The sequence below is a fragment of the Phascolarctos cinereus genome, unplaced genomic scaffold (genome assembly GCF_003287225.1).
Source record: "Phascolarctos cinereus isolate Bilbo 61053 unplaced genomic scaffold, phaCin_HiC Scaffold_4;HRSCAF=312, whole genome shotgun sequence".
NCBI classification, from domain to species: Eukaryota; Metazoa; Chordata; class Mammalia; order Diprotodontia; family Phascolarctidae; genus Phascolarctos; species Phascolarctos cinereus.
This window is the reverse complement of record NW_027555847.1, coordinates 26,635,150-26,660,906: the sequence shown is the minus strand read 5'-3', so window position 1 is coordinate 26,660,906 and position 25,757 is coordinate 26,635,150. Positions and strand designations below refer to the sequence as shown.

Here is a 25,757-nt window from a genome sequence, read left to right as displayed (position 1 = left end):
GGGAGAGGAGAGAAAATATGCAAAAGAAAGCAAAAAAGGAGGGAGTGCGGGGGAGACCAGGAGGTAGCCAGAGCAAGGACAGAGCAGCAGATGTAAAGTGGAGTCAGACAAAGTCTACTTTCTGTCCTCTGTAAAGGAAGGCACTGGGAGAAGTTTGGCATTCCACCTTCCAGTCTGCCAGTCAGAGGAGAGAGGAGGCTGAGGCAGATGATGTCAGTCAAGGCTTGAGTTAGCAGAAGAGCAATGAGATTAGAGGTCAGGACACAAACAGTCCTTTCAGTCTTGTCCTACTCTTTTTGACCTCATTTGAGGTTTTCTTAGCAAAAATGCTAACGCGGTTTGCCATTTTCTTCTCTAGCTCGTTTTACAGATGAGGAAACTGAGGTAAATGGTGTAAAGTGACTTGCCCAAGGTCATGTAGCTAGTAGGTGTCAAGCCAGATTTGAATTCAGGTCTTCCTGACTCAAGTCCTGGCACTCTCTCTACTGCTCCACCTATAGATAGAGCAAGTATGTATTAAGTGATTATTACGGGCCAAGCACCATGCCCTTCAAAAGTCCCCAACCATCTATTTCAGAAGAATGGTGTGTGTGTGTGTGTGTGTGTGTGTGTTTTTGGGGGGGAAGTGAGTTGAAAAACTGACTATGCCAAGCTATAGGCCACCGTGAAGGGCTTATAATCTTGTAGAGTGTCATAACTAATGGAGAACAATGATACAAGAGGGTGCCTTGGGAACTACTGTATCTGAGCCATGTATAATAAACTAGTTACAAAAGTGTATTACAGTGGAAAGAGCTCTGGATTTAGCACCAAAGGTTCTGAGTTTGAACCCTGCCTCTGCCACATGTTTTTTAATTTCTCCAGGACTTAACTTCAAATTAAAAGAAAACAAGCTGGTTTACCCTTTATTGGACCAAGTTCTCCCCATCAGGACTGGGCCAGTGATCTCTCTTCCTAAAGCACAGATGTCACCATGTCACACCCCCCCTCACACCCCCCCCACTTCATGAGCTCCAGTAGCTTCCTTCTGCTTCTCAGATCCAGTGGACGCTCCTACTTGCCCTTCCATTCATCCTTCTCCATCCCATACTCTAAAGTCAAGGCCTTCTCACAGTTTCTCACACGGAAAGCTCCACCTCCTGCCTTCTACCTTTGCAAGCTGTCTTTCTGAGCTAGAAAGCCCTCCCTCTTTACCAGCCACCCTCATCAAACCTCTAGCTTTACTCAAGGAAAGGCTCGGGGACCATCCCCTACACAAAGCCTTTCCTGATCTCCCACTTTTCATTGCTTTCCTCCGCCTCCCAAATTAACTTTTTATATACTTTCTATATGTTTTCTTCTAACATGTGTACATATTGTGTCCCCATTGCAATATAAGTTCCTTGAGGATGAGGTCCTTTCATTTCTGTCTGTATCCAACAGTGCCAAATACATAGTAAGTGCTTAATAAATGCCTGTTGATGTATTGAAGCAGATCACTATTGACATATGAGTATCTCGACTAAATGTGGCACATTGATAAGTCAGTAAATCAGCAAGTATTTATTAGTCGTCAACAGGTTACAAGGACCCTACATGATGCTAAGTACTGGGAATGCAAAGAAATGCAAAAAGATGGTTCCTGCCCTCAAGGAGTTTCCACTTTAAAGAGGGAAGACAAGTGTGCACAACTAGATAAATCCAAGCTGTATACAAAGTAGATGAGAAGCACTTGGAGGAGTAAGTGAGATTTTAGCCAAGTCTTGAAGGAAGGCAACATATAGAGCATTGCAGGTATGGAGAACAGCAAATGGAAATGCATAGAAGGAGAAGGTGAATTCTTGTGTTTGACAAAGTAGACCAGTGTTGTGGGAATGAAGAGTGTGCAAAGCTGAATAAAGTATAAGAAGACTGGAAAGGTAGGAAGGAAACAGGTTACTCCAAGCTTTAAAATCCAAACTGAGAATTTTCTATTTGATCCTGAAGTTAATAAGGGGCCATTGGAGATTATTGATTGGCCACGATACTGGAGTGGTTTGCCATTTCCTTCTCTAGCTCATTTTACAGATGAGCAAACTGAGAGAAATGGGGTTAAGTGACTTGCTCAGGGTCACACCGCTAGTAGTATCTGTGCCCAGATTTGAACTTGGGAAGATGAGTCTTCCTGACTCCAAGCCCAGCACTCTAACCACTGTGCCATCTAGCTGCCCCCCCTACCTTTTAGAAAAATCACTCTGGCACTTGAATAGAGGTTGGATTAGAATGGAGCAACACTAGAGTTAGGACAGGAGTTAGAAGAATATTGCAATAGTCCAAGCAAGAGGCAATAAAAGTCTGAACTAGGATTTTGATTGTGGAAGCAGAAAAAAGGGATCATACATAGGAAAGACTTTGTGATGGTAGGAACTCTAAAATAAGCTATGGTATCAGATTGGCTATATGCAGTGAGTGAGAAGAAATTAAGGATTAGCCTAAGGATGAAAGCCTGGGAGCTTGGGAGGAAGGTAGTACCCTCAACAACAAGAAGGAAGTTCAGAAAAAGGGAAGGTTAGAGAAGGAGCGTACATAATAAATTCTGTAGTAGAGATGCTGAGTTTGAGACGCTGCTAGGAGATCCAGTTTGAGATGTTGAAAAGTCAATTGATGTGGAACTGGACTTCAGCAGAGAGACTATAGGTCTGGGAATCATCTTCATGGAGCAATCGCTGAAAACATGAGAATTGACAAAATGACCAATTAGGCATTACAGAGGGAGAGGAAAAAGGGGCCCAGGAAGAGCCTTGGGAGGCACCCACAGTTAGTGGGTGTGATATGGATGAAGAAGTAGCAAAGGACGCTGAGGATGGGTGGTCAGACAGAACTGTACCCTAAGATCAATTCAGGGGGGAAGGGAGAGGGAAGCTAGGAGAAGTAGGAAAGGGCCCAGACATTCAATTGCCTCCATATGAAGAATTCCTGGAATGCAAACTCTCTTGGCCAAAACATAGGGCCCATGGGACTGAGAGCTGAGAAGGATCTCAGCAGCCTTGCAGTCCAGAAGCATCAAACCTGCAGTCATCAGAATGCCTCTGGCAAAACTTCCCAGTGCCAACCAAAACAGATGAAAATGTAATGAGGAAATACTTAACAAAAGAAATAAAAATGCAATACAACATAGATAATATAAATTTCTGGTTTCCTGAATCACTACATGATTTTGATACCACCTCTAGACTTTAACCTCCTCATTTTCTAGATGAGAGAGGGGCCCAAGGCAGGACAGTGACTTGCCCGGATTGGCGCAGGAGATAAAATCTCAGATCCAGGCCTTCTGAGGCAGATCTTTAGTTCCTCTGAAACCTAAAGTTTTACAGAGTTGCCCTGAAATGGAGAATGATTTTCCTGTGGTGAGATAGAAAGCTCATATTCAGAAGTGGAAACATGTTTCTGGCTCCAAGGTAGGCCTTTTGTGGACTAGTAGAAAGCATTAAATAACTTACTATTAACATAGGTTATTCAATTAAACCCCATACATTATTCTGGACCTTAAAGATTACCTAGTCCAACCCCTTCATTTTTCAGGAAACCAAGACCCAGAAAGGTTTGAATTCAGAAAACACCAAAATGCACACCGTAAAACTCCTATAAAATAGCCTTTGGTATCATTGAACAATTAAATAATTAGCTAAGTAATCAAATAATTGAATGAATAACAAGATACTACATTGATAAAAGTTACGATCATTTTGCTATCAAAGGCACAAAATGTCAAACCTTAAAGACAGTCAAGTATTGCATTTTAAAAAGGTTTCCTTGTCCAGCTAAAAGGTAAGAGCTATTGTTAACCACTTAAATTTGGTACCTCTCTCTCTCTCTCTCTCTCTCTCTCTCTCCTCTCTCTCTCTCTCTCTCTCTCTCTCTCTCTCTCTCTCTCTCCTCCCTCTCCCTCCCTCTTTTACAAATAGCTTTCCAACTGATAGATGCCATTCTTGCTACTGAGTGATTTTTCGAGAATGATACATTCCAGTAACACATTTACAATTGCTTTATTATTGTTGTTGTTGTTATTGTTGTTATTTTCATGGCAATAGTAAGCAGTCTAGAAAGGGTAGAAATTTTCTTGGTGATAAAAACAAAAAAACATTTCATTCTTGTCACGTAATATATGTTCAGAGAGACTAGAGAACGTCACATCATGCAGTCGGGAAATTTGGGAACAACGCTGAATTCGTTGATTTGGCTACGCAGGCTTGTGTAGGCAGATTTTGTTCTCTGACCTCATGACTGCATAACAGCGTCCAACTGCCAAATCTAAAGCCAATCTCAGGAAGAGTGGAGTGGAATATTGCTATGCAATCTCAATGCTGAAAAATAGATCCTGCTATTCCTTATTTTGCGTGGGACTTGACAACCCCTTTTATTTGGGTTGCCCAGATCTTAAAAATGGGGTGTTTTGATATATGTTTTTTTTCTTCTTCGCGACAATTAAAAAAGAAAAAGAATTCCAAACTACAAGTGGTTTCTTTTCTTTTGGTTTGGGGTGTGGTTTTGTTTGGGGTATTTTTTGCCCTAGACAATTAATGGCATTGCTCCATTTGTAGACATGATTGGGGTTTCCGTAGAAATGAATTTCCAAAACTGTAGATACCAGGACTGTCAAGATTTATGTTCCCCTTTGGCAATATTAAGCATCCTCAAAGTGGTCACTTGTCCTTGCCTTTGTCCTCTCTCTCAGTGTTATGTAAAAGGGAAAATTACACTCCTAGTTATCATTTTGCAGGAGGGACAAAAAAAAAGCCTTTTTTAACTTGAAAAAATGGGTCAGGGAGTGTTTGCCAGAACCCCTTGTTATATTTTTCATTTTTAATGTCTGTTTCTAGCTAATAACGGTTAAGCCCATCATATGCCAGCAGTAGGATGTCTTTAAGAATTGTATTATATGTTCCACCCTGATAATCGGTCGGGATGATTATTTCCCTAATTGTTTCTTTTTAAATTTTGTTTGTTTCCAGCGGTTAGGGTTTGGGGGGTTTTTTTGGTTTTTTGTTGTTATTGGTTTGGGGGACTTTTTGGTTATGATTTTGTTTGTTTTCTTTTTCATTCTTTGCTTGAACCCAAGTACTTTAGCTGCTAGGGTAGAACTCCTGTCTGCTTTCCAAAGCCTTGTTGCTAGTCTTTATGTTATTCTGGTTTGTTCCTTCTTACCCTGCTAACTTCTAGCTGGACTCAAGGGTAAGTGCTCCCTGTAGCTAGCACAGCTCAGATAATCAGTTGAGATTATCTGACATCTGCAATGTGCTTTTTTTTTCCCTCTCTCTTAAAACTTTCCTCATGTTTAGATCTCGTAGTAAAACTTTTCATGTTATTTTCCTGAACTCAGGTTTGAAATGTCAGCTTTCATACTAAACTTAGGATGCATGTGACGTGTGCATAATTGCCTTCTCTCCCTGGCTTTCATATTGGCATCAAATGATTCTCTTACTAAAGCCAACCATTAACATCTCTTATTTTTAATTTTTGTTTCTGTCCCAAGATGTAAATATGAATTGAGCATCACAATGAAACTGTAAATGATCCCTTTGTTTCATGGAATCCACATCAACTTGACTGCTTTAATGCCTGAAAACAGATCATTCTGCACTCTGACAATCTGTTGTGTTTTTTTTTTCCCTTTCCCCATTCCAATTTCTATGGTCAGTGCACCCATGGTGTGGTAACCATAGATACATCAGGGAATAAAAAGGTAGGGTAGAAAGCCTCCTTGAGCAAGATTTCAAGACAGAAATGTTCAGAATAAACTAATAAATAAAAGTCCAAGCATGCCTTGCATGGGTCAGCATTCTTACTTCCTGATTTGACAGTTTCTTGTAATGTTGACACCCAACGGATGATCACTTGGGAAAAGGAAAAGGGAAGGGTACATTGGGTAACTCCGTTCCAACCAAATGGAGAGATCAGGGCCATAATTGAACCCAAATAATTCGGTCCACAAAACTTTGGCATCACGCCCTCACAATGACCATGAAAGTTCCCATCACAGTCGCCAAAGTTGTATAAATATTCCTGATGCTCCTTTTTAGTTAGAATAGGACAATGAAAACAAGGACTTTGTTAAAGCGGTCTGGTTATTTTTTTCTAAAAAGATGCCTTAAAGAAAATGAAAACTTGACTCTCTGGAAAGTTTTCCCTCAGTTACTTGTTCAGTTATGAACCAAATATACAGTGTACTATTTCTTCATTCATATTTAAAAAGCTGTCGATCAAACACATGGTGAGTGCATAATTTATTAAGAGGGAGTTGGTCAAGAGAGCTGGCAAATATGCCATTGGAGTATTCTGAATGCCAAATGAGAGGGAGTAGGTCATGTCATTTCTCCTAACCATGTAATAATACTCCTTTCTTTTCTCCTTTTCTTTTCTTTCTTTCTCCTTAATGTTTTTTTTCTTTTTTCTTTTTTTTTTCCTTTTGCATAAATGTACCCCTGGTTAGCAGGCAGACTTCTTCACCACTCCAAGTAGATCCCTTATTTGACTTTTATTTTTATTTGGATGTCTGATGAGACATTGAATCAAGCTTTCTGTAGAATGTGACCTTAGTGTAACTTCAGGATTTTGCCACTTTTTGAAGAATAAAAGAAAAGATGGGAAGGTGGATGGATGGATGGATAAATGGATGGATGAAATCTGTTCTGATGGCATTACATGTATTTGCACAAAATGCATTGCTAGCTAGTAGTTTTTATTTTACTAATTGTCTGCTTTAATTGCTTTCTCTATATCTCATTAAATCATTGCTATGTCTTCTTGTATTGTCAACTTGCAGATGCTACATTGCAGGAATGCAATCTTAAAGTATTAATTCAATATTCACATAATTTGCATGACCTAAAATGACACTGTAAATCACTTTGCTATTCTTTATAAAAGCATATACTAAAAAAAAAATCTAGACTCCCACAATCAGCTCAAAATATTTCAAAATGCTATGAGAAGTTCTCAATGTTCTATATTTGTTGAAGAATTTCTTTGGAATCTGTTTTTAAATCTCAGACATCAACAATGTTATTCACTGAGTTGTTTAATATTTTCTTGATTTGTGTAGTGATTTACAGTATAATGCATTATTAACTACTGTCAAGTGCAGAAAATATGATTGGTTACATTATAGGGAAAATTTAAACATGGCAGAGTTATGTTTTATCTTCAAACCAGAAATTAATTGAAGTTAGAGGAAATACAGCAGGGGAAAGTTGAAAATCATTTATTGATTGGGTTTTTTTAGATCATTGGCAATGTCACCGTTTTACACTTTTTATTTTAAATGACCTCTTAAAAAATTAAAATACAGCTGAAATGTGCATCATGAGTCCCCTGTTCAGACTTTTGTAGGAGTGCATTTTAGCTCTACAGATGTCCTTCTGTATCCTTAATTAATAAGTCACTCTTCTGAACTACACATATAAACTCTGCTAAATCTAAGAGACCATGGCAATGTTTAGTTCTTCCTCCACACATGCCGTCAATTGTATGGCTTCATATAATGGGCATGGGAAAATCTATGGTTTGGCTTGGGATCTCTTCCACTGTTGTGTCTAACCAAAAAATAGAACAAAAAAAAAACACAACTAAGAGTTCCCAGAAGAAAAAAAACTATCCCAGCCTTTTGACTACCCCATTAAAGACTCTTTTAGGGAGATCCATAAATAACTAGCTGCCATCAATCATTGTCACTTCTTTATTTCATGTCTTCTGATGAGGTTGACTAGTGTCATTGTTCGTTACTGTCCAAACCATATATTCATTCTTGTAATGTCAAACAGATATGACAAGCACACATTTTCCAGATAAGAATGATACAAAGTCACCTTATAATTTGTGGTTTTGGTTCACAGATGTGAATTTGGAATTTTATTGGCTGTTCATTTACCTTTGGACTCATTCTGCAAGATAATCATTGGATTCTAAATCCCAGAGGTGAATAAGATGACCAGTTACCTCTAGTCTTTTAAAATTAATCTCTCTCTATGGAGCTGGTCCTCTTCCACTGAATTTCATCAATAGCATAATAACCACTTATTTACAACAACAAAAGTCCATACTTCCTCTTTCATACTAAAAAAAAAATTAATTCTGCTAACTAAAAAGTGAAATTGGATTATCTGTAAGGATTCAGTTAGCTGCCAGAAGGGCAGCAGAGTACCAATTGCATGGAGTGTTTTTTTTTAAATTATATCCTTACCAAAAGTAGAAAAAAATGCCTTTGCTAAAAATGCTTATAAACTGTATCTTAAAAATGTGTGTCTAATACAAGATCACATTTATATTTGCTGATGAAACAGGATAACATGGAAAATAGACTATATATATGTTTGGACATATATATATATATATATATATATATATAAAATACCTAGTTCTATAGGGAGGAGAGAAAAAGAACATTGAAAGTGAAATGAACTATAATCTAATTATGGAAATCTGAAATCTAATTATGCAAATGAATGCTGTAAGTGACAAGCTGATCAACTCAAGGCCACTGCACTAGAAAAGGAGGAATGTACAGCTTCCTTAATATGGGGCTCCTGTTTCCTTCTAACTTTCAGGTCCATAAAGGAATTTGTTTCTACCAAATTTGGGGGCAGATTGTGTTTGTTCATTTCTTTTTAATGAAAGTGTCCCATCTCTCAGCAAAAAAGGAAAAAAGGAAGGAAGGAAGGAAGGAAGGAAGGAAGGAAGGAAGGAAGGAAGGAAGGAAAGAAAGGAAGGAAGGGAAAGAAAGGAAGGGAGAGAGAAAAAGAAAGAAAGAAAGAAAGAAAGAAAGAAAGAAAGAAAGAAAGAAAGAAAGAAAGAAAGAAAATGTGTCTGTTTCCTTTGCCCCCACAAGAATAAGCTCACTTCATTCAAAAGCACAAGCCCTGTGCCATAAGCACCTTTCAGAAGTGTCACCAATTACTAAAGCATTTCAAGTTCTAGTATCAGTTTAGGCAGCTTATGGAAAGTAATGTCTCTCACACCAATTGCACTGGACCCTGATGACTGCTTTATATTTTGTGTTCAGGAAGTCATTTTATAGTCATAGGCCTTCACCCAGGATTGTTGCGTGTAGTTCTTTAAATTACACTAGGGTAATAAAAACTACTTCTCTAGAGAATGAGATTAGTTATCTGTCTTAATAGCCGTGAATGCAAAGCCAGGATTTAGTGATTCCCAAAACAGGGACTGGAGAAGGTAGACAGGTGTTTAGTATACTATAGTCAGCTCTTGGTATTTTTTGAATATCAGTGGATGAGAGCAGTGGTTCCCTTCTGCACAGATAGCAAACAATCTAAAAGGCACAGGGCTTTCATGTTGCTCATTTGCCTCCGATTTATATTCTCTTCTGGTTGCTGTTAAAAATCAATTTGAATCTTCTGAGCACATACCAATTCTTGGCAGAAGATAATGGCCCTGAAGCCTATGACATTAACAACCCAGTAATCAGGAAGTGGATGTATCATGATTTGCTTGGGATGCTATTTGGGGTGGTCACATCTGCCAAAAGTTAGCATTAAAGATTAAAAAAAAAACAACCAATTAATTATACAGGGGGAGAACAAGTAAGATCATATATTTCAAGGTAGAGGATGATGTAAAGAAAATCCAGCCTACCCCTTTATTTTATAGGTGGGAAAAGTGAAGCCCGGGGAGGTGATGGAGTGAGTCAGCTAAGTTAGTGACTTCCTCAAGGTCACAGTTAGTCATAGAGCTGGGATTTGAATTTGGGTTGTCTGCTTCCAGAGCCATGCCTTTATCTAACACACCCACACTGCCTTCAGGAAAAACTGAAGCAGAACACCTCGTAGAAGAAAAGAGAGAACAATATAGGAAACACGATATTGTGTTACTGGGGAGTCACACATGAGTTATTTGAAACTGAACTTGGAACAGCTGGACGGTGGCAGTGTTTTATCTAAAAATACATAACATATGTAATGCATATGGGTCCTAAACTTGTATAGAGACACATGCAGGCAGTCTGAATGGTATCCAAAGACACCTGCACCTTGAATGCTGTTTCCTTCTCTAAGAACTTCTAAGAACACATGTTCCCATTTTGGGATTTGCATCCAAGACACCATCTGAATCTCCATGTGTGTAGCTCTTAATAACGCCAGCAAGAAATCTGCCTAAATAGAGGTGTCAGGGTAATTTAGTCAGCTTGTAATACCTACCAATTGTTGGTGCACTGCCCAACAAGTCACATTAAGAATATGCAAAAGTAATGGCAGATAGGACACCTACCCTACCCTCAGGAAGCCTCCCATCTAACTGGAGAGATGGATCCTATTAACAGGAAATGACATGAAAACATTTATTTTGTAACAGACCAGTCCTATAGCAGTACAAGTTGCATGCACAAATGTTCAAAGGAACAGCAAAGGAAACAAATTAACTCAGGGTGAGCTTCTTCAAGGTGGTAGGATTGAAGCCAGGTGCTAAAGAAGGCAGACATGATTTGGTGATTAGGAACAGGGGGACTATCCTCAGATAAGGAAAGTAATAAGAACCAAAGTATAGAAATAAGCGTTAGCAAGATGATGGTAGGAAATGAAGGATAGCAATGAGTCAAATTTCTTAATTGCAGTAAGTTCGGCAACATGCTCCACTCATAATAATAAAATAATAACAATAAGTAACATTTATATAGCACTTTAGATTTGCAAAGCATTTTACAAATGTTATTTCATTTGAGCCTCGCAACAACCCTGGGAAGTTGGTGCTATTATTATCCCCACTTTGTAGATAAGGAAACTGAGACTGGAAGAGATTAAAGGATTTGTCCACAGTCACATAGCAAGCATTTCAAGTCAACAAGGATTTATTCAGCATCTACAATGTGCTGACACATAGTGATTAAGTGTCTGAATTGGAACTCAGGTCTTCCTGATTCCAAGTCCAGCACTCTGTTTACAATCCTACCTAGCTGCCTTTGAGGGTGATAATTCAAGTTTGTCATCTTCATTTTGTAGATAAGGAAACTGAGGTTTAGTTACACAGGAACACACAATAAGCATTAAACCTGGTAGATAAGCTTTAGTCTCCTGCCCAAGTCCAGAGTTCTTTCTACTCATGTAAAGTAGTTAGTGCTTTTATGAGATGTCCTGAAGCTATTGGAACCTTTGACATTTTGAGTCTAATTCCAAGCATATCAAAATTTTGTTCATTCAAATTTCATGTGTTTGATTACTTCTCCCTGTGCCTGAAGTAATCTTCAGGGACCAAGTGCTTGATAAATACTTGGAATCCTAGGACCATCACTGAGCTGGAAGAACTCTTGGTAAACAGCTCCCCCAATATTATGGGATCTTAAATGGAGAGTTAGAAAGGGTCCTTGGGGGTCATCTTCCCTTTGAAATGAAGCTTAGGCCCAGAGACACTAAAAACTTGGCCAAGATCCCATAGCCCAGGGAAAACACCAGATTAGAATACTTGCCCCCTGATTCCAAGTTCGGTATTCTTTCTGGTGGTTGATGGATTGTCCCCAAAAATGGCTCCTAGGGTCAAGGGTAGAAAATAAGACATTTTATCTCAATAATTTTAAGCTTTGGGAGTGAAATCTTTTTTCAAAGAATGTTTAGTCCGGAGAATGATAGTTCTAGAACCAGAGTAGCTCTCAGAGATCATTTTCCAGTCCAAGTCTTTCATTTTACAGATGAAGAAAATGAGGCCTAGGAAAGCAGCTTAGCTGAGAAATCACAGCCAATATCAGCAGTAGGATTTGAATCCAGGTCCCCTGACTCCAAAGTCAGTGATTTTTTCCACTGAGCTGCATTGCCCTGAAGACCTGACTTTAAAGTTTATGTAAAACTAACATTAACTTACATGGATCATTGTGCTCAGTCTTTAGAACAACATCTATCAGGAAAGTGAGAACAGCTCACAAAGCAAATCAGTCAGGCAGCAAAGTTAACAAGGGGCTTAGAGGAGGTATTCCAGAGGCCACCTAGTTCAAACCTTTCATTTTACAGATGAAGAAACAAGTAAAGAACAAGATATTCAGAACATATGGACTATTTTTAACAGCTCCAAAGGGGCCCTTTCCCCAATTTTGGTACCCAGTATGCCCCATATCTTAAAGAGAAAAGTGATAAAATATAGAAGCCAAACTGGCAAATGAAGGCCTCCAGCCAATTTGTCATTTCTCAGTCTCAGAATGTTTGAGTGCTTAACCTGCCTCTAACAAAATAAAATGTCTGGTCTAGCTGTTAAAAAATAGGAGAGGAAGAATAAAATATTCCTGGCACTAGGGTGGGGAGAGGATTTGAAAATAGCATGAATGCAACCTTTAGTTATTCATATTAATCAAATTGATCTTAGCCTAAAGGGACAGAAATGGGAGGGCATCATCTGTCAAGAGAGATAGAGACCTTCCTGAACATGTGTAGATGATGTTCTACCGTGAGAGACCCAAGGTTGTGGAAGACTTAGCATACAGTGCCTCAGGCCAGAGAAGTCAGAATGTGTCACTGAGGTGAGATCCTGATTGCTTATACTGGGGAAAATCTATCTCATACACACACACACACACACACACACACACACACACACACACACACACACACACACACTTTATCATTTGCTCAGATAAGATAAGCCAGCCTGCTGACATCAACTCTAGAGGGCACTGCTCTGCCATACTCTTTCCTTGCCAGACATAATGGGTCAACTGGCAAGAAACTCAGAGGCAAATATAATCCTGCATGAGCAAGTGAAGGGGAGAGAAAATCCACCCCAAACCATATAGACCACCTCCCCAAACAGCAAGCTAAGGTAGTTTCACAGCCAAGAGGATTTTCAGATTCTCTTGAATCAAGTGTGACTTGGGTGTGGATAGGGGGAAGAGAAGCAGAGACTACCTCTTCCAAAATATCATTTTAAAAAACATACATTATCTGATCATTCTGGCAAGTCTGTTCATCTTTAAAGAGACACATCCTCAAGATGCCTTCTGGAAACCTTTGCTCGCGCATGTCTCAGACATAAACAATGCATCTTGTTCAGACACTGAGCACTTGGTGCCATGATCAGAAGACTTTTAAAAATTGGAGGAGAGAGCATTGATCTATGAGCTCCAATGAAGTTCTATTTGAACGCACATTTCCATGTTTCCATGATGAGAATTAAAAATAGTGTGAGGAGAGATATCATTTTCAAACCCCACTGCCTCTAGCTCAAGATTTTCATAGCAGGGAGGGGGATTTTTTTTCATAGGAGCCAATGTCTCCAGTAGGGTAGGCTTGCAAAATAGTTCCCCCAATCACTTTCTCTGAGTGGATTATTGATTTTTCCTGTGCCCTGTCAACCTCAGTCATCATTGACATGCCCTTGTGTTCCACTAAAATGTTGTAAGCAAAGAGGGGGGTAAAAAGTTTACTCTAGCTGTTAAAAAGGATTTCCTGGAAATCTCTGTATTAAGAAGGTGAAGAAACAGAAAAGGGGGTGGGTTCTTTTCTTCAAGCAGCCACTTCCCATCCCACCCATGAATTTCATGGGACCACACCTCAACTTGGGTCCTCTCTTTTTTCACTAGTAAAGTTAGTACTATTTTAGTTGCACATATTAAAGTGAATTGGCCTTTAGGAAGAGTCCTCGCCCTGAAAGAAAGTTGTTAATACACTGATATTATTAATTCACAACAAATGGCAGATCATAACCCTTGCTGAGTAAATTTCTATCTGTAGGCTCCGTTGATGGAATAAACTCACTGTCCAACTATTCTCAACTGCATAAAATTGCATCCCTATATAACTTATTCTTTGTGATTAACTAAAAATCTTTATGATTTGGAGTGCATTTGACTGGGGGGGAAGACCTTTCTTAAAATCAATTGGCACTAGATGTGGAAGGAGCATCACGTTGGGCCTTGGCTGAACATCATTGAAACCCTTTTTCCAGACAACCTAGAAAATATAGAGAAAAGCTCTGGCTATCCCTTCAGTAGAATGGCAGAATCTATTTGAATTCACCATCAATAAATAATTAAATAGGCTTTGCTAAGCTAAGGTTGAGTCAGCCAATAGTGCTCTTTGAGCAAGAGGCTTAAGTTGAGAGTTTTGCATTCCTTTTTTCAGTAGAGTGTTCATGCACTGTCATTGTGATCACCAGATAAGCTGTTGATGCCAATATATTTTTGCTGAAATGCAATAAGCTAATCAATAAGTGATGCAAGTTGACAATGGGAGGTCAAAAGTATATTTTGGTATGGTAAGGGTGGGAGAGGTGGGACACGGGAGGAAGGTGAATAAGAGAAAGTGGTTAGAGTTCAAAATGCATTGTAAATTCCTGTATATTGGAAACGTCAAGGAAAATGTGTGTTTCTCTGAATTGTGTCTCTCTCTACATGTATAAATGAACAGATGCAGATAGAGCTCAAAAACATGGCATGGATGAATTTATCTCTTCCAATCCCTGTAACTTTGACCACGCTTCCCTCTTTGAGATGGTGCAGCGCCTAACTTTGGACCACAGACTAAATGATTCCTATTCTTGCCTGGCAAGTATATTTTTTGATCTACAGAGGTTTAAACATGAGTGTCCCGAAAGAGAACTTTTTTTTGGTCACCACTCTCACCTTTTCTAGAAAACCTAGTAAAAATAGAGGAGCTGCCCTAGACATCACTGTGCTCTGGGGGCTAGGAGCTAAGTTCTAACTTGTGTTCTTTCTGAAGTACAGGGTAATGCACACACTTACAATCAGTTGATAAGATGTGGCTGCCAAAATATTTTGCCTAATGTGATAAGTTGATCAAGAAGCAACCTCCTATTCTTATTTCAGGAGTATTTTCAAAAGATAAAGCAATCTTTGGTTTACTGAACTGAGATCATACAACTTTGAAAGAAGGAAAAAAGCTCTGCAGGGACAGGCTATTGACAGGAACAAACCTAGTCCCCTATGCCTCCTTCTTAACCAGGCTCTTTTCATAAGACAGCAGGACTCCTAAGATAGTTTCTCACTGATTTTTGATGAATTTAATAACTACCTTAAAGACCTGAAATTTAATCCCCTCGCTAAAGAAAATCCTAGAGTCACCTGATAAATTAGCATATTTCCCCAAACTATGGATTCTATAAAAAGTAAAATGTCAAGAAGAAATCCTTAGGGCAGAGGACCTCAGGTGAACTGAATAAATTTGTTGAGGATATCTAGACAATGTCTTAGCTTTCTATATAACCCTAAATGTCTGAAGTGCTGTCTGTCCAGTGGCAGGATCAAAATTTCCAAAGGCATTTTGTTAGAAACTAGGTAGCCATGATGTATGTCCTGAACATCTTTGGAAGATGTAATTTGGCATCCTGAGTCCCTCTTTTCCCTGTGCATTATAATTCACTTAATAAGCCTTGACAAGGCAAGGTTTATGTGATTTTATAAAACTTTATCACTTTTCCTAAAAGGTAGACATTACCAGTCCCATTTTATAGAGACAGGAAATAAGCCAGGGAGGGGAAAGCACAGTAGACATTTATTTCTTGCCCCTAGCCTCACTTTCAAACCCTACAGCACAGAAAAGAAACAAAATTTGCATGATTTCAAATCACTGCTTTTTCTAAGAGACACTAAAATCCTGCAGAATTAGGTCTGACTGGTTTTTGAAATCCTTTTTATTTAGGTCTAGGAAACACAAATATTAAGTCTATAAGAAAAATAGTTTAAGCAATAAAAGAAAAGGGAAGATTTGATGCATTACAATAGGCTTGGCCACTTCACTGGTTATTTTAAACTTAAAATCATTTTTTTCTGTAAGATTTTAACTTTTTCAACTTAAAAGGGATTTTTTTGGGTTTTTTTAAAGCTTATTTTGTATATCAAAGCCATTTGCCCCAGATTTACTTAATAAGATTATGTGATAATCATTATAAATCACACTAGTACATCATCTATAGCTGAGCTAATTCACGTCCTTTCGTGGCTAACTTCCGTTCTCTGAAGATTGATTTTTTTTCTCCCATATTTCTTTTCTAAACAGCTGGACTCATGCTAACACAAATGCATCTTGACCTAGTTATCTTGTTTGCTCATTTTCTTTTGTCCTGAAATTTCTCATAGAGAGAGGCTAAAACATCATCTAAAAGTTAATCTGGAAAGGAAATATGAAATCCCACGTCCTTTTCTTTATTTGCATTTTTTCCTAAAAAGTGACAACCAAAAAACATAGTATACAATGAAAAATCATATCTCCCCACCTGAGTACCTGGGTCTATGAATTTTTAAGAACAAAGTTTCAGGCAGTCATAAAAACGAAAAGAATCTCATCTCCTTTCCTCTATATATTCCTTCCCTCATTATTATAATCTTTTCTTCCGTTGGTTTTGGAGTCCGACCAGCAGGGCTCCATAAATTTTTCTGTGTCTTCGACTGAGATCCTAATTGATATTTCTTCAACTCTTTTCAAAGCAGTTATTTTGGCATCTACAAAAGACTTGGTGTCATCTGAGTCGTAGAAATATATTTTAATCTTTCACAGCAGTGTTGTTTCTAAGATTTAGCATTTGGGGTAGCAGATGGGGTGGCAAGGAAGTTGTCTATAGGGGCAGTGCTTCGCCTCAACCACTCTCCCGCCCGTTGCAATAACTTATAATTTCAAAAGGAAAGATGCTCTCATTTGATACCTTAGAGAGCTCCATTTCACCGATTGATTAGTACCCCGGTCCCTAATAAGAACTAATAACACTGTACATCAGGGTTGTCTACTCAGCTCCGTTGCCCTCCATGTATTCCCAAGTAGCTGTATTTTCTTTGCTGGGCAGTGTCCCTTTTTTCATTAAAAAAAAAAGCAAGGGAATATTCCAAAGATGACCCCAAGAAGAAGCTAGAGTTTAAAACAAAACAAAACAAACAACAACAACAACATAATTTAACCTTTTTTCCCCCCTTCATGCTGTCAAATAGCCATCTAAAATGATTTAAATTAATTTACAAACTAATTCATGGTTCAGAAATGGGGAGCCTGTCACCCCACCCATTTGCTACAGTAGAGTTGGAAATTGGGTATGTTTCTTCTCTCCATGTAGAGTTTGGATTGGTCAAAAGCCAAATGAGAACCCAATAATTGCCAAAAAAAAATTTAAAAATTAAAAATACACAAACCAAGGCAAAAGCAGCTCCTCTAGATTCAATTAAGTCTATTGAAGAAATATCATTAAAAACCACTTATGCAATAATATTTGCATGTTTGTGGCATTACCTTTATTTTAAAATAAAAGGACCTCCTTCCAAAGTGTTATGATAGCTATTGGCATACAAGTAGACTATAACTCACATTTCCTAGCACTTGAAAATATATTTGCTTTTAATATTAGCCCAAACAACTTTTTCCCCAATAGTCATATTATACTGAGTGAGAAAGACAATATTATTGGGGTCTAAGATTAAAGAAAAGCCCACTTCTACTCTGAATCTCCCAGTGCATTATTAAGTCCTAGCACAGGAACTTAGGGCACTGCATCACCACCCCTCCATCCTGGCTCCTTTTGCCATTCCCTCCCCACCAACACCACCCAGTTCAAATCAGTCCCAAGGAAACCACCTCTATTTAAAAGAAAGTCTCTCCTTTATTCCCTAAACAGGGCTGGTTCAGTCCTGGCCAGGTTTTTGTGCTAGATGAGTACTGTGCACGAAATGGAGTCAGAGGCTGTCACAGACATCTCTGCTACCTCAGTGATCTCCTTGAACGAGCTGAAAATGGAGCCATGATCGACCCCACACTGCTTCACTACAGCTTTGCCTTCTGTGCATCCCACGTTCATGGGAACAGGTAAGAAGATGCTTGTGTGGGCACTGGGTCAATGATCCACAGTGACGGCTTGTAGCCAGCCTCCACACCCTGAAAACATCCCAGAATCATGCACTTGATTAGAATAATTTGGCCATGTCAGAAACGGCTAAAGAAATAAACAATCAGTTCCCGATTATTCACACCGATGCTCTGGCAAAGTCATTGCCTGGATGATACAAAGCAATCCTCAATAGAAAAAGCTTCTACATTTAGATTTAGAAGTCAAGATATTTTTTCACCTGAATTAGTTTTATTTTTAATTTTGATTTTGCTCAAGTTTATACAGAGGTGAGACTACAATTCCTTAGGGCTCCTCTGATTGATGATAACCAGGGGAGCTGGGTACTAATTAATCTACATGCGGGCAGGCAAATGTCTGCAATTGCCATCCATCAGAGCCCTGCCTTTCATTTTCATCTTTAGTGTTGCATACTCAGTGTCTAGTGCCCTCCATATATGACAACACACCTCTAACTTTATTGATCCCTATAAGATGCATTCTAGACTATATTCCATCATTGGTAGGCTATATGAACTTGGGCGCCATGAAATTCTGACATTTGCACTGAAGGACAATAACAAATGTTTATTGGAATGGTTAACTATTAAAAAAGTTATCTATTCTCATTGTTGCAGTGTTCCAGACTTTTGTGTGGATAAGAGAGAGTCACACTGGCCCTAGTTTCCAAAGGGCATCTATGAAAAGTTCCACTTTATTTTTTTTTATAAATATATGCACTCCAATGACTATCTGTTACAGCCTCTTGGACTGAAATCTTTTTTTTTAAAGAAGTTGCATTATATACTCTGGGTTGTCACACTGTATTCTACATATGTTACTGAATAAGAAAGTGTTATAAAATAATGAAGTGTTTTTGTAAACTCCCTGGTAAACATCATCATGAATTATGATACACATTGTCTGGATTTCATATTGTAACACTGCCACTTGATTCACAGTTAGGTTTATACATCTTGTCATGGAAACAGTTTGGGATCTCTTATTTTCTTTTCAGTTCTGATTTTTCCTTATGCAAGTTTACATCTTTTTTTCTTATTATTTTCATTTGAATGTATTTGTTTGCATTTTTGTTTTCATGCTTTCTTTTTGTTCTTTCTCCTTTTACATGTGTTTCTTATTTTGTTTTTTTTTCTTCTGTGTCTGTCCACATGCTGCATGCCGTCCTTTAAACCACCCCTTCCTCAAAGTCAACAAACGCATGGGTTACTTAGTGGGTTGTTTCCAAGTGCAGACAGTGAGGGGAGCAAAAGTTCCTCCCCTCTAGAATTGGATGCCAGAAGGGATTCCAAAAAGGAGTCTAAAAAACGAAAAGATCCAAAACCCCAGTTGAATCCTGACCCCAAAAGGTAAGGAGGAGTTGGGTGGTGACTTGTGCTTGAAGCATGTGGGCTATTCTTCCGACGCTTTCTGTTGCTGATGTTGCAATCTCTTTGAAATCAATTTTTTAAGCTTTTTGAAGATGAAATGTTGTTTCACTCCTAGTGATGAACAATAATTCTATAGGATGGCAATGAATTAGTTAGAGTTTGGGGGACCATTTTAGATTAGTTTATATTTTAAAAACTAATCAAGCAATATGGAGACAGAATTATGAGTTAGATATTTTCTTTCACAGACATCAAGTTTCCTGGTACTTTCAAAGTTATTGACAAAGAGCAAATCATCTTTGATTGTTCTGAAACCAGGGGCAAAAAAGGGAGATGAGCTTGCTTCAGAGAGACCTATATGTTTATGGCACCCACATCAAATATGGAGCACAGCCACTCTTATTTTCATCCTGTTCCTGAGAGGAGAGGAAAAAGTTCCATATTCTATTCAAAAATGAACTTGCAATGAAAAGCACAAAATAAAGACAGATAGTAGATAAATAGACTGGTTTTCTCAACTGTAAAATGAGGTGGTAGCAGGATGGAGGTGTGGAATAAGACAACCTCTAAGATTCCTTTTAGATCTAAAAATTTAAAGAGATTTCTATGAATTTTAAGGAAGCTCCATTTTTAATGAATACAATGAATGTTTCATTTCTTGGTGTGGTGAGATTTTTTTTCCCCATCAAAACTAGGTCTATTGGATGTTGGTGCCATCACGTCTCAAAAGTAGAACTTAATCAGAGACTTTCTGATCATTATGAAGGAAATGTCTGGCCCTGAAACAAAAGAATTGTATATCCAATAGAAAAATATATAAAACACATAAGCTACTTGTCATTAATAAGTTACTGAACACACATTTACCCATTTTCGTACTCAGGACATGCTTGCTTTTTATTTTTAGCTTGATTCTATTCATTTGGTTTTTTTCTTAGTACTGGGAGTTACACAATGTATTCTTACGGAAGAAAAGCCCCCAAATCCAGGAATCCAGCTTCCTCCAGAATGAGGTTGGCTGTCAGTCAACCAGAAATGAAGGTCAAATCAAAACATAATTCTATGTGGCTATCCATCTCCCGTACCCACAACAGCCAGTGATGGAGCTGAGGTGGATTGTCTGTTTATATTTTGTTTGTGTAAGGTCAGACAGTGAGACAACAGTAGCTCGGAGTCAGTAAGAAAGTGCAGAGAGAATGTGATTCAGATGTTTCAGAACCCTGAAGGTTAGCACTGACAGAATGACAAGCCATCAGAGTGGCAGCTAACTAGCTGCTGTCCAGGGTTCTGCTTCTACTATACAGTCTGGCCAGATGAGCAGTGTTGGACACAGCATTGGAATAAAACAGCTGTTCAAAATACACCTCTAACTTTGATCTGCCCCATTGATAATGCCCTATGTCAAATGAAAAAGGGGGGAGGAAAGCACTTGTGAATCTATTTTGGGATACCTGTGTGTAGCCAGACACATCAAATTTTCTGTCAAAAGGCAAAGAAAAGACTGGGAACCCAGTATGGCCCTGAAATGGGTTGAAACCTGAGATTGACACCAAAACCATCTTCACAGATTATACACTATCTACATTAGACAACCCTAATTGGTCACTACCCACTCCACCCAGCTCATAGGTTGGACAATATTGAAATGTACTAGATTGACTATGGAGCATACACATTAATCATGAAATTTAGACAGGCTAAATAACTGTGATTTAACCAAGCTCACAATCTGCTCATGCTCTGGTGATGCTCAGATTCCTCACCAATGATGATGCCCAATTCAATACAATTGAGCAAGCATTTATGGAGCACCTACTATGTGCTGAGTATTAGGGAGACAACTGGGAAAATAGCCTATATCATCAAGGACCTGACATTCCACCAGGAGCGGGGAAAGAAGCAACAACTTGTAAAAAGATGTAGCAGTGTAATTTCAAGGGGAAGGAGAGAATATTTACAAGGAGCAGCATCCAGAAAAAAAGGTGGCTTATGATTTGAACATGAAAGACAGCTAGGAATTCTGAGAGGTGGAGAAAAGGAGAAAGTCCATTCTAGGCTTGGTTGACACCCTATGCAAAGGCACAGAGGGAAGATATACAAGAAGTTCTGCAAAAAAAAAAAGGATACTATTTTCATTGGAATGTAGAGCAAATGGAATAATGTAAAATAAGCCTGGAAAGGCGGGCTGGGGTCAGATTGTGAAGGGTTTCAAGTAACAAGTGGAGGTTTGTGGTTTATACTAAAAACAATAGGGAGCCTTTGAAGGTTCAATCAGTTGGGAAGCAGCATGGTCAAATATTTGCTTTAGAAAGATACATTGGCAGCTATGAAAAATATATTGGAAAAGGTAGAGAGACTGGAGACTAGGAATTTAAGTAGTATGCTAGTTCAATAACCTAGGTAAGAGGTGATCAGGGCCTGAACTACAACAGAGTATAACTGGATTGTTGGATTACGCAATAGAAAAGCTTTGGCAAATAGTAGTGTGTGTGTGTGTGTGTGTGTGTGTGTGTGTGTGTGTGTGTGTGTGTGTGTGTTTAATGGTTCTGTGCCTGCAGTAAGGAAGTAATTTCACTAGCCAATTGCAGTAGCTCTGATCCAAATTTGTTCTTTTAGACATTTTACTATGGAAATTTAATAAATCAACATTTAATAAATCAACATTGAACTGAACTCCTAAAGGTCAACTACTAATTACTATCATATCCCTCCACACTAAGTCATCAACTCACCTGTATTCTGTAGTTGGGGGATATTCTAGGGTCATCAACTTGTGTCCTTTATTTGATGGGCAACCTATTAAATGAGATGATAGTGTGTGATGGAAAGAGCCTCCAGAGAACTTGGGTTTGGAACACTTGCTTTGCCACTTGCTACCCGTTTGACCTTAGAGAAGTCATTTCCTCTCTATGGTCTCCAGTTTCTTTCTACATGGAATGAGGAAAGTTGGATTCAATGACGTCTAATCCCCTTTCCATTTTTAGACTAATATTTTATGATTCTATAATTCCCATAACTAGACCTGCCACAGTTAGAGACAATTCACATTCAGTTATGGGGGGGGGGTCCTAAAGATTAAAATACCCTCAGCTTACCCTGGAAAGTTGCTCAAGAAAAAATGCTAAATATCATTGAAGAACTGTCTGAATAATATCAATACATCTGGATAAAAGGTGGGCAAGTTATCCAGATATTTATTCTATATTATTTCAGGTCTCAAGAGCTTTTGAAAGACTTAAGGTCAGGCTTGTGTAGACCAAACACCCCAATGACTGACTAAATTCCCTACTTTTTCAACTGGATTTGTGTGTGTATATGGGTGCCATGTCAACACACCCAGTGCCCCAAGGCAAAAGTTAGGTTACCATTGGTTGTTCAGTTTGTACTAAAGATGTTAATTGGACAACCTCCTTAGAATCAAATCCATTTGGATTTTGAATTTGTTAAAAGAAGGGTAACCGTGACATGTATATAGCTTGTTGTTTTTGGCATTCATTTTTTTTTTGCTTATAACTCATTAGATACCATAACTTTTAAACTAGCTCCCAAGGGTGCAGCCTTGAATTTTCATCATTGTGTGTGTTTTTTTCTAATATTCTTTCTAGATGACATTTAAATTAGCATCACTTTGGTCACTCTCCCACAGAGACAAGGTAATCAAACAGCTTTGATGAGCGTTTATTGCGTCAGTGTTCTTTGGATCCAAATTATTATTGGGATTGAAAATTTTTTCTCATTTACATTATTATTTAACATTTCGTGAATGCCAGCACTGTGACACGCATATGGGCTGTGTGGAATAGCAGTACATTGTATCGGCAATTAACAGATCCATAATGCCAGCTGCCCTGATCTAACATGAGTTCCAGATATTAATGAGTCTATAAGCATATGGGGGAGGGCCAGAATCCTAAAAATTCTAGAAAAGATGTCCAATGGTATCAAATCTCCAGGAGGTAAGGATAGGGGTAAGAGCTGCCCTTGGAAAGAATTTGAGTGTTTCTATGCCAAGGGGTTGAGGTAAATGCAGCATGCTTACTATGTAGCCACTTGGAAGGAAAGCTATTCAGAGATAATAACAAAGAATGGAAATATACAAGAAGATAAAGGCTATCTAGATTACCAACCACATGGAAACTTTTGGCCTGGGACCACCCTAAACTTTAGCCAAGATGTCTCTTTCCTACACCAGAGTGACCCAGATCTGGGTTCAACAGGATAGTAGACCATACCTCACATCCTTCTCAGATCCATTTAACGACTGGTGCATTCTAGATTATTAGTGCCCTATACATTGTAGGCTCTTAAAATGTAGAGCTGAATAGATTTGAAAGAAATACAGACTTCCTGTACACATAAATTTTTAATAGGTGGGTCAGAGTCAATTTTCAACTTTGCAAATTGAGTCAGTATTCACTTAATTTACTCAATGCTATGATTCAGCAAGACTCCTGAGAAAAATTCCTAAGTTTAACATGCAGGTGGAACTTTGTTACAAGACTTCATTAAATGAATGATTCGCTAGAGGCAATTGCCCTCCACAACTAGGATGTCCTTTTTAGAGCATAAGGATGATTGGAGGAATGATGCCTTATACTTTTCAAGGAGAATAAAAAGTATATACCAAGCTGAAATCTACTTTGTTGAAATCAGTCCCCATAGATGATAAAAATTCAATGGCTGGAGCATGTCAGTATGCACACAGTCAGGATTTCATATTGCATATGGACAGTATAAAATATGGTTGGGGAAGGGATGCATGTGCAACACAGTTCAGCATTTGTGCCCAAATGAATGTATATCTAAGATGGGCTTCCAAACCCCCCAAAACTAGCATTACTATACAGCAGGGATTCCCAACATGGGTCAATATACTTCTAGAAGTTAACAGATGCTGGTGAGGGACATAGGGAATATTTGGTAAATGACAATATCCTATTCAAATTAATGAATCTGTTTCATTTGTTAAGTACACATGCATGGTAGAAAAACAAATTATGTCTTTTTATATTGAATAGGCAGTATGTGAATGTTTTTCTTATTTGTTCATACAAGAAAACTATAGAATTGCTTTGCTTTCATGTTGGATAGCCAGCATGGGAAGTGTAATGAAAGCCAAAGAGACTAAAAAAATGTTGGGAACCCCTTCCCTGGAATGCAGGCTCCTTGAGGGGAAGAACTATTGCATTTAGCACTTTGTATCTTCACTACCTTCACACTATCTTCACACACAGTACCTAGCATAGATAGTACAGGGTACCTGGAAAGTGATCATTGACCTTCTGCTTGGAGATGTCTAGGACTGGAAAATCTTCTGGAAATTCTGTTACCTCTCAAAGCATCCCATTTCATTCATGAACAATGCTAAATGGTAGGAAGTGTTTCCTGCGATGCACCTAAATTTGTGTCATTGCAACTTCTTTCTATCTATTGCTTCTATTTTTGCTCTCTGGGACTACAAAAAACAAGTCTCAGTCTCCTCATCTGTAAAACAGGTGTGATAATAACACTGATCTCACAGGGCTACTTTAAGAATCAAATGAGTTTATGCATATATAGAGAGACAGAGACAGATAGAAAGCACTTTATGAACCTTATAGGTAATATATGTGCTAGCCATTATTATCATTCAGTCTAATCCATTTTCTACTTGACAGTCTTCTTACTTCTTGGCTCCCCTGAGTGTTCTTCTTGGCAAAATGTCCCCAATTTCTTCAGCTGATCCTCATGCAGCATGGACTCAAAGCTTTTCACCACCCTTCCTCTCCTCCTCCAGATACTTTCCAGTTTACCATTTTGCTTTCTAAACTGAACACAATACTCTAGATAAGCTCTGCCCAGGGCAATAAGAGCATCACTTCCTTTTGAGGTGAGATAGAAAAGGTAGCTAGGTGGTACAGCTCTCAGCCTGGAGTCAAGAAGACTTGAGTTCAAAACTGAGCTCAGATATTTACTAATTATGTGACGAGTCACTTAACCTCTGCCTGCCTCTGTTTCTTCATCTGCAAAATGGAGATAATAATATCTACCTGTAAAAGTTGTTGTAAAGATCAAGTGAGATAACATCTGTAAAGCTCTTAGCACATAGTAGGTACCTAATGAATGCTTGTTTCCTTACTTATTCCTGGAAGCTGTCTCCCTTAATAAAGCCCAAAGTCTCAGTTTTTTGTCTGCCATATCACATTTAACTCATCGTGAGCTTTCAGCTTGCTAAAATCTTCGGATCTTTTGCAAACAAACTACTGTCCACCCATGTCTCCTGTATCTTGTACATGAATTCAGCTTTTTAAATTCAAGTATTATATTTTACATTTATAAGGCTTCTGCAAGAAATCCCTGTTTTCAAAGCTTTCCCCCTTCAGATTACCTTCATATTATAGATATTCACACATATGTGGGTATGTATACACATACAGTCATTCCCCAATTGGTAAATGGTCAAAGGACATAAACAGGCAGTTTTCAGATGAAGAAATTAAAGCTATCTATAGTCATATGAAAAAATGTTCTAAATCACTATTGATGAGAGAAATGCAAATTAAAACAACTCCGAGGTACCACATCACACCTATCAGATTGGTTAACATGGCAAAAATA

General features: G+C 38.4%; 1 protein-coding gene across 11 annotated transcripts in view; it reads left to right on the top strand.

Annotated features, from left to right (window-relative positions):
- Positions 1 to 25,757, top strand: part of CADPS (calcium dependent secretion activator) — a 572,571-nt gene that overhangs the window by 388,199 nt on the left and 158,615 nt on the right. For all 11 annotated transcript variants that reach the window (XM_078152119.1, XM_020976388.2, XM_020976394.2 and 8 more), the window contains exons 12-13: positions 14,355 to 14,491; positions 17,563 to 17,750. In XM_078152119.1, coding sequence (XP_078008245.1) covers positions 14,355 to 14,491; positions 17,563 to 17,750 — 325 coding nt within the window. The remainder of the gene's footprint in view (positions 1 to 14,354; positions 14,492 to 17,562; positions 17,751 to 25,757) is intronic.